The sequence below is a fragment of the Candoia aspera genome, chromosome 2 (assembly GCF_035149785.1).
Source record: "Candoia aspera isolate rCanAsp1 chromosome 2, rCanAsp1.hap2, whole genome shotgun sequence".
Lineage (NCBI taxonomy): Eukaryota > Metazoa > Chordata > Lepidosauria > Squamata > Boidae > Candoia > Candoia aspera.
In genome coordinates this window covers 87695868-87705535 of record NC_086154.1, presented here as the reverse complement: position 1 = coordinate 87705535, position 9668 = coordinate 87695868, and the positions used below count along the sequence as shown (strand labels likewise).

At 43.5% G+C, this 9668-nt stretch overlaps 2 protein-coding genes across 2 annotated transcripts in view; one reads left to right on the top strand and one right to left on the bottom strand.

Annotated features, from left to right (window-relative positions):
• The window catches only part of NEURL1B (neuralized E3 ubiquitin protein ligase 1B), a 442008-nt gene that overhangs the window by 143523 nt on the left and 288817 nt on the right, over positions 1–9668 (bottom strand). The gene's annotated exons all lie outside the window — the stretch shown is intronic.
• The window catches only part of STK10 (serine/threonine kinase 10), a 79534-nt gene continuing 73422 nt past the window's right edge, over positions 3557–9668 (top strand). Inside the window, exon 1 of the mRNA XM_063292395.1 lies at positions 3557–4127. Within this exon, the coding sequence (XP_063148465.1) occupies positions 3972–4127 (156 nt within the window). The 5' untranslated portion in view covers positions 3557–3971. The remainder of the gene's footprint in view (positions 4128–9668) is intronic.

The window sequence follows — 9668 nt, the reverse complement described above, 5'->3', positions numbered from 1 at the left end:
TGAAACATGATTCACTGAATAAACACAGTAATCCTGAATTCATGCAATAGTTAAACCACTTTAGCTGAGCTTGCCCAACTGAGCCAGCCTACTCTTACTGTGACTGTAGAGTAAACCGGGTATCAAAAGAAGCAGAAGATACAACAACAGTAGGATGAGACAAGGGTGTGAATACAAGGTTCTTGGAAGAGAGGCTCAGCAGCAACCAACATTGGCTACACAGAACCCTTGAGTGGATAACCCTTATGTGGTACTGGGATTGTGTGGATCTTGATGGCACTGGCCATTTCTCCTCTAGTGGCTCACTCATGAGCATTTCCATACCAGCAATTTATAGCAACTTCCAATGTCATCCAGCCTTCATTGGGCCAAACTTACAAGTGCCTTCTCTCACTTCAACAAGTGGCTGGATAATGTTATCAAGATGCTTCTGACAACATCTGATTGGGAACTTCTAACTTCAGAGAATATGCAGCAATGGCAGAACTAACAGTACACATACACAATAGACGTTTAACCAAATTCAAGCAAGAATGGTTCCCATACTGTACATAGAATACATCACTCAGCAGGGCAAATATAATCACTTCACTTACAGTCGGGCTTCTAAGGGGACCTAAATGTCTGTTGTTTATTTGTTCAGTCACTTCCGACTCTCCGTGACTTCATGGACCAGCCCATGCCAGAGCTTCCTGTTGGCCATCAACACCCCCAGCTCCCCCAGGGATGAGTCCGTCACCTCTAGAATATCATCCATTCACCTTGCCCTTGGTCGGCCCCTCTTCCTTTTGCCTTCCACTCTCCCTAGCATCAGCATCTTCTCCAGGGTGTCCTGTCTTCTCATTATGTGGCCAAAGTATTTCAGTTTTGCCTTTAATATCGTTCCCTCAAATGAGCAGTCTGGCTTTACTTCCTGAAGGATGGACTGGTTTGATCTTCTTGCAGTCCAAGGCACTCTCAGAATTTTCCTCCAACACCACAGTTCCAAAGCATCTATCTTCCTTCTCTCAGCCTTCCTTATGGTCCAGCTCTCACAGCCATATGTTACTACGGGGAACACCATTGCTTTAACTATGCAGACCTTTGTTGTCAGTGTGATGTCTCTGCTCTTAACTATTTTATCGAGATTTGTCATTGCTCTTCTCCCAAGGATTAAGCGTCTTCTGATTTCCTGACTGCAGTCAGCATCTGCAGTAATCTTTGCACCTAGGAATACAAAGTCTTTCACTGCTTCTACATTTTCTCCCTCTATTTGCCAGTTATCAGTCAGACTGGTTGCCATAAACTTGGTTTTTTTGAGGTTTAGCTGCAAGCCAGCTTTTGCACTTTCTTCTTTCACCTTCATCATAAGGCTCCTCAGTTCCTCTTCGCTTTCAGCCATCAAAGTGGTATCATCTGCATATCTGAGATAGTTAATGTTCCTTCCAGCAATTTTAACTCCAGCCTTGGATTCCTCAAGCCCAGCATGTCGCATGATGTCTTGGGCTACTTCTAGTGTCTCAGCAGACAGCCATTTTGCCTTCTTGGTTTTCTCTGTCTTTGGGATGTATTTTGTTGCCGCTTCCTGAACAATGTTGCGAACTTCTGTCCAGAGCTCTTCCGGGACCCTATCTACTAAGTCCAGTCCCTTAAATCTATTTTTCACCTCCACTGCATATTCCTTAGGAATATTAGTGAGCTCATATCTAGCTGATCTGTGGGTCTTCCCTAATCTCTTTAGTCTGATCCTAAATTGTGCAAGAAGAAGTTCGTGATCTGAACTACAGTCAGCTCCAGGTCTTGTTTTTACCGACTGTACAGATGTCCACCACCTTTGGCTACAAAGGATGTAGTCAATCTGATTTCGGTGTTGTCCATCTGGGGAAGTCCATGTATAAAGCCGTCTCTTAGGTTGTTGGAAGAGAGTGTTTGTTATGCAGAGTGAATTGTCTTGGCAAAATTCTATCAGCCTATGTCCTGCTTCATTTTGTTCTCCCAGGCCATGCTTACCTGTAATTCCAGGTGTCATTTGACTGCCCACCTTAGCATTCTAAATGTCTACAATACTGCAAATCAGCAGATGTACAAAAAGTGGGAAGTTAGGAACTCAATTGTTCTTTTTCTTTTTCCTTTTTAGTATTTAATTCTTGCTAAATCTGTATTGCTTATCTATCATTTTCCTTTTTATTAACTATACACACACACACATTAATTATATAATGGACACTTCAACACTAAGTAATCAGCTCAAGACCAAAACCTTTGTTGTATAATAATTACTCTGATGCAATCTGCAGCAGTCTCTTTTTTAAAATGTTATATACAATTGGATGAAAAAGTCAAATAGTTTTATGCTTGCAATATCAACATCCTAAATTGTAATTAATATTGTTAGAGTACTGGAAATAAAAAGAGAAAGAAACAATAGAATGTCAATCATTTTTAATTAATAGTGTATAAATATCACTGTATTGAAACAATATAATGTATCAAGACTTACAACAATATACTGTAAGAAGAAAGGGGGGGAAAGATGCTGTAGGTTCTAGAGTCAGCCAACTATCATTAAGGTGACCTAAAATTCATCTTCATTACAGTTTTATCAGCACAACAACGGGATTACTAGTTAATTAACAGAAGGGACCCCACCTCTTGTTACACTTCTAATGCAAGGTTGAAAGGCTTAAAATGGAGTGCACTTCCAGTAAAGTAGCCAGATACTACATTAATGCAAAAGGCAGCAAACGACATCAGGACTTGATTTTATGGATGAACCATGCCTGCTTAAACAATTCTGAAGTAGCAGTGTGTAACCTGCTACTTGATATCCTACACTACTCATGCTCAAGTTAATTCTGGTTTACTTGATCCAATTTTCTGCACTGGCAACACCAACTGGACCACAGGCTTGGTTTGTATAACTTGCTGCTCTAGTCATGGAATCATGGAGAGCGCCTACTTCATTTTTGCAGATGCACAGCCTGCCTTCTTCCTAACTGACTGACAGGCAGTTAAAATGTACCCTTATTTAAAGCACTTGGGCTGTCCTAGAGAACCATTATTTTCTCTGAGCAATTCAGGAAATCATGTCTTACTCATCCATCTCTCTCTCCCAGCTTACCCTGACAATTTTCAGAAAGTCACATTCAAAGGCATGATTAACTTCTCCGTCCCCACTTTCCTCTCCCCAGGGGCACCGGCTCTTTAAATGACCTTAAGTCCTCCCCCGAATTCTTTAGCAGCTCCATTGTGAAGAAAACCTCTCGAACGCGGAAGAGGCCAATCGTGTATTCGGGTGGATCCCCATCTATCTGAGCTTACTACGTTGTTTTCCTGCCGAACTTAACGACTTCGGGGGCTAAAGAAATCGGAAAGTCTCTTCCCCCCCCCCCTTTTTTTTTTCTTGAAGAAGACCAGGCAATGGCTGCGGAAGGGAGTCGCGGAGAGGCGGGCCGCGCAGAGAACACGGGGCGGGCTCACCCTCCTCTGACGCGACCCGCGGGGGGAGCGGGCTCAGCGGAACGCGTGCTGGGGCGGAGCCGCAGGAACTGGAAGGTGTCCTGGCGGGGCGGGGCGGCCTATGGGGCCGGAGAAGGTGTTGGCCCCAGTCCGACCTAGCAGGTGAAGCGTCGCTCCCCGGTCCAGGTGCTCGGCTGAATGGCTCGGTCCTTTTCCGCTGCCTCGAGGTAACCGCGCTGGGCACTCCTTTCACGCGCTGCCGGTTGCAGTTGGAGCCACTTCCCCCTGCCCTGAGATAGCCCAGCAAGCCGGGGCGTCCCACGCTTGGCAGAGAAGCATCCTTTTGGGGTTTCTCCTCAGCCGAAGCCCCGTAAGGCACCGACCGGGCGGAACTGACTTGGCTGCTTCCTTGGAAGGTCTCCTTCTGCCGTAGAGGCTTCGACAGACCGGCCCCTGCGAGAGTCATTTCTTTTCCGTTGGTTCTCCTGACACGTCGATGGTGAGAATCCCGAAGCCCAGCCCGGGGCGCTGCCATGGCCTTCGCTAATTTCCGGCGCATCTTGCGCCTCTCTAACTTTGAGAAGCGGCGATCCAAGGAATACGAGCACGTGCGCCGAGACTTGGATCCCAATGACGTGTGGGAGATCGTCGGAGAGCTGGGCGACGGCGCCTTCGGCAAGGTGTATAAGGTGAGCGGGAAGACGGAGACGGAATAGGGGTTTGGACGAGCCAATCGTAGTAGGTTCGGAGAAGAACAAGAGGGGGATTCGAGGGGACGGAACGAATCCGTAAGTGGAGAAGATGAGGGAGGTGGGTGTGCTTAGCCATAAGATAGGAAAGGCCCGTTCAAGACTCTGAAGAGGTACTGTATCAAACACAAGAGAAGACGGAGATCGGTGCTGTCTTCTTCTGAGTGCGGGGTAAGCATGATGGACTTAAGATGCCAAACCAACAAAACTTCTGACCAGTCCCAGCAGTTTGACAGTGGAGAGGCTGGGCTACCCTTCACTGGATGTGTTAGAAGCTGAACAGCTTTCATTTTGGGGTTGGCTTGATAGTCTAGACCAGTGTTCCTCAACCTTGGGAACTTTAAGATGTGTGGACTTCAACTCCCAGAATTCCCCAGCCATGCTTAAAGTTCCCAAGGTTGAGAAACACTGCTCTAGAAAATGCTCCAATCCAAATCATAGTAATTGTATTTTATTTTTTGTGTAGTTATTCAATTTATGGCTAGCACTTGCCAAGCAACTCAGCTAAGCCATAACACAACCCACTAAGCAGTAAACCATGGTCTATAAATTACAATGGTTGAGTTCATACAATGCACTACGCCTGAATGAAATAAACCCACATTATGGCTTAGTGCTATCTATCAGCCAAGTCTGTAATTCTAAGATAAATTCCTCTAATACAGTTACAGTCAAATTTCTTTCTTTTACACTTTGTAGAAGTGATGTTGGACTGTGGGAGAATGTATAATTTTGTACATGGGTTGGAGATGGCTGGATGGCTCTGTACTTTGTTTATCCAGGGACTCGTGTAGTTCTCTGTCAAGCATCTAGACTATGTCTTAATTCTGAGTTATAAATATGTGGCATAATCTCAAATTAAGGATGTCACCCAGACTTAGGAGAGCCTTTCAGTTCAGTGTTTTGTTCTTTGTACATAAGCTGAACTATCTTTCCTTTTCTGTTAGATTCTTTTTGCAGCATAGGCCTCAAAATAAGTTTGAGCCCCATATACCTACTTCAGCCACTTCAAGGTTTGTTTCATTACATTACTCCAGCCCAGTGTTTCTCAACCATGGCAACTTGAAGATGTGTGGACTTCAACTCCCAGAATTCCCCAGTCAGCATGGCTGGCTAGGGAATTCTGGGAGTTGAAGTCCACACATCTTCAAGTCGCTAAGGTTGAGAAACACTGCTCTAGCTAGTATAAAGAGTTATGGGGGTGGTGAAAGTTGCAGCTCAACAAACATCTGGAGAATCACACATGGCCCACCCAAAAGTATGAAATAGAAACTTCTATTTCAGAGAGAGTATCTGAAGGTACAGCCATTTTTCCTTCTCCTTCCCTCTTCCACCAGTCTGAATGTCTTCATTGGTTGAATCTAGCACTGTCTTCTGTTTTTACTAGGCAAACTTTTGGGGTAATTCTAAGACAGCTGTGCAAATCCAGTTAATAATTATAGAAACTACCAAGAAAATGGCAAGACTCATTGCTCAAGGGAAGATGGTTGCAAGACCAGGCTCCTCCATTGAGTGGCCCTCTGGATATATGGGGACTGCATTGATCAGAATCATACTGTTGGGAATTCCTTAGGATAGGAAATGCGGTGATGAAGTGTGGTTAATCCCCATTTAGTCATGCTGTCTGGGGGATTATGGGAGTAGCAAGACAAGGAATGTAAAGGTAAGGTTCAAGAAGGATCCTTTACATATTAGTAATGGAAGGAAGTAGTTTGGATTTCTGAACTTAATGTGTCCATCATAAAGTAAGTGGCTGCACTGCTGAAAGGGTTAATCTGGTTTGGGAACCCACCGCTGCTTCTTGGTATTTTCAGGGAAGTAATAACTGAGAATTGGGCATTATTTCTGGCAGTTGTAATGGATACTATGTTGAAATGGTTTAAACAATGTGCAAAGGAAGAGACTTGCAAACAGCTGAATGCAATAATCCCTGCAGGGCTGAGTATTCTTTGTTCTCCAATATATTTGCTAAGAATATTTGAGATGGATGCTGTCTGAAATCATGACTGTTATGTGCTTTAGCTACTTTAGAAGAATTCACACCGCCACTGGAGGTACAAAAGAATGAGTTGAGAAGGCTCATTAGCTTCCATCCTCCATCAAGGATGCAGCTGAGGAGTTTGATAAATGACAAGCTGTTGCCAAAGCAAAAGTATTGGGCTTGCCTGATTAGTGGAGGCAAAGAAAAAGATGCCTTCCTGTGCCTGAAATGTTGGTGCAGCTAACTGGAAGTACTGTGAACTGTGGTAGTCATAAATAGTGTAATTATCAATAGAGAAAGATAACTGTTTTATTTCTGTATGTAGTTTGATAAAGCTGCTTGCTCTGGTTCTATAAAAACAATGCATCTAGCTATAAAAGAGATAATGAAATAGTAGAAAGACAGATGCGGGACCTAAGGAGTCTAATGTTTTTGAGATCTTCTATACTTTATTGTATATATAGCCCTATCACTGGAAATACTCTGAGATTTGGAGATTTCTTTGCTACTTGCATCTTTTTGAGTTTCAATCAAGACCACTTTTTGGTTAATTCAAGGATAAGGACAATGTCAAGGGTTCTAGGCTATACTGGGTGCCTTACAATGTCATTGGTCAGATTTGGCCTCCCTATTCCTTGAATTATCTGATATGATAATTGGTGATATAGCAGGAGCAACATGGAGAACCTAATTTATTCCAGTAAGGATACAATAAGTTCTGGACCACTCACATTGTCCACTGCACTGGATCATCAAAGAGCTTTGAAGCAAGGGTCTGATCAGTAGCTGAGTTGGGGGGTGGGGAGAGCCCTTCATCCCTTCATTTGCTGGGTGCCTCAGGGCTCTTTTCCTTCTCCTGTTTAGCATCTACATGAAACCATTGGGTGAGGTCATCCATCAATTCAGTATCATCAGTATGCTGATGATACTCAGCTTTATATTTCAACACTGGGCTGTGTAGGTGAAGCTGTCAATGTGCTGACCCAGTATCAGGAGGCTGTTCAGGTGGATGGGGCAAAACAAACTTCAGTTCGGTCCTAACAAGACCGAATGGCTGTGGCTGTTTGGTCCCCCCAGGGTCAGGGACATTTCCATTGTTGTTTTGGATGGGGTTACACTTCCCATTCCAGACTGCTGCATACCTTGGGGGTCCTTCTAGACTTGCAGCTACTGCATCCATGGCCGGGAGGCCCTTTTCAAAGGTTCATCTTGTGTACCAGTTGTCCCCCTTCCTTGACTGGGAGGTCCTTCAGACAGTTACTTATGCCCTGGTCACCTCACAACTGGATAATTGCAATGTGCTCTACATGGGGCTGCCCTTGAAGACCATCTGGAAGCTACAGCTGGTACAAAATGCAGTGGCACAAGCAGTAACAGGTGCTTCTCAGTATGCCCATGGATCGTTGCTGCTATGTGAAATGCATCGGTGACCAGTTGGTTTCTGGGTTCAATTCATGATGTGGGTGGTTACCTATAAAGCCCTTCATGGCATAGGGCTAGATACCTGGGAGACTGCCTATCTCCAGCTGTTTCTGGCAGCTAAGTACGTTCTGGCAGAGTGGGTGTGCTCCAGGTTCCCTCTATTAAATGTTGTCATCTTACAGGACGGAGGGAGCGTGCCTTCTCTGTCACGACCACTGCCCTCTGGAACAGTGTCCACCCAGAGATTCAGACAGCACTGTCTCTCCTGGGCTTTCAAAAAGCCCTTAAAACCTGGCTTTGGTCTTAGGTCTGGGGTTGATGTGTTTGTGCAGTCCCTGGACTGGTTTGTTATTGTTATGATTGTTTAGTCCAGGCTGCCTGTGGTGTTGTGCTTGTTAACTGCTTTTTTAAACTGTTTTTGTATTTGTAAGCCACCCAGAGTCTACTGGAGTGGGTGGCTATAATAAATTAAAAATAACAAAAGTTGAGAAAATCATTCTGTTACACCCAGCAAAAAATATCATGCAGCCTTCCCCAATACACTGGGAGGCTTCATATCTATATAGCTGAGCTAATGGAAATTCGTTTGACCCTTATGTGATCCTCGCCCTGCCCTCTTTTCTTGGTGTTTGCCAAACATGCACTAAAAATAATTGTTGGTCCACTACCATCTAGTTCAGCCTTCCTCACCCTATTGCTCTCTAGATATGCTCAGGCTAGAACTCCATGGGGTTGGACAAGAAACACTGACCTAGTTAATAGGGCCTGGATCTAAGTAGATTTAAAATGAACTTTGTGCATTGAGTTTCTGAAAACAATATTATCCTTTCTAGAAAAGAAAGAATGATACATTGGCCTTAGAAATTGTAACTCATCTATCTTACAGTGACAGCCTCCAGCTTCATTCTTCTTCTCGTATCTGTCTACCAAGAGAAAACTTATCCAAAGAAGCAATCTCTTATTTCTCAAACAAATTCTGCCAAGAGAGTACAAAATAAGTGCTTATTGTTAAGTGGGAAATGAGCAGAATTTGATAGCGAAGAATGTTCATTGTAGAATGCCATTTAATGAATGTTTCTTCTTTCAAGGGACCAGATCTTATCAAGTTGCATGCCAGTATAATCCCTTTTAAAAGACTCTAATAAAAATGGAGTTTTATTTCTTGACTAGAAGTGGTCACTTCTTCGTATAGCACAAAATCCCTGGGAGATCTGTTCCCATTTCCTTTCCACCTAACTGATCAGCAGGAAACACGCCATTGTTTTCCCAGCAATATTTGTTTCCTGCTATTTGTATCAGTGGGAAACCAGTGATGTTGAATAGGAAGAAAACACCAACAAAGGTACATTTGGGGGGAAGTTATCAAAGAGATATAAAGGAAAATGATTATAATGCCCTGAAATATAGTCAGTTAAACTTTTCAGCTGATTTTTGTTAACCCAATCCAAAATCAGCTCAAAACAAGTCTGTGAGGGTACACTCTTCCAAGGAATTTACATTTCATAGTTTTGCACATCTTAATTTGGTAGGCATGATTGCAACATCTATTATAATTAGAGGGTATCAGAGGCTTGCAGCATACTTAGATACATATAACATCATTTTAAACAGTCTTTCATTGGTGTTAAAAGAGTATTTAAAATATAAAATTTGGACTGCCTATTTGTGGTATCAGATTTTTTGCATCCTTTGCATTCCATTGGCCAGAGTTGTATAGAATTTAGATATACAATTGTATTCCTCTATTACTTTCCCCTTAGGCAGGATTGTCACTAGTGATCTATAATATCTTTTAGTGTCACCTAGGTATTATTGAGATAGCCAGTTTGGTGTAGTGGCCAAGGCATCAGGCTAGAAACCAGGAGACTGTGAGTTCTAGTCCCACCTTAGGCACAAAGCCAGCTGGGTGACCTTGGGCCAGACACTCTCTCAGCCCTAGGAAGGCGGCAATGGCAAGCCACTTCTGAAATCTTGCCAGGAAAACTGCAGGAACATGTCCAGGCAGTCGCCAGAAGTCAAAAAGTGACTTGAAGGAACAAAAAAAAAATTGAGGCAATATAAAGCCTGTCTTTATTACT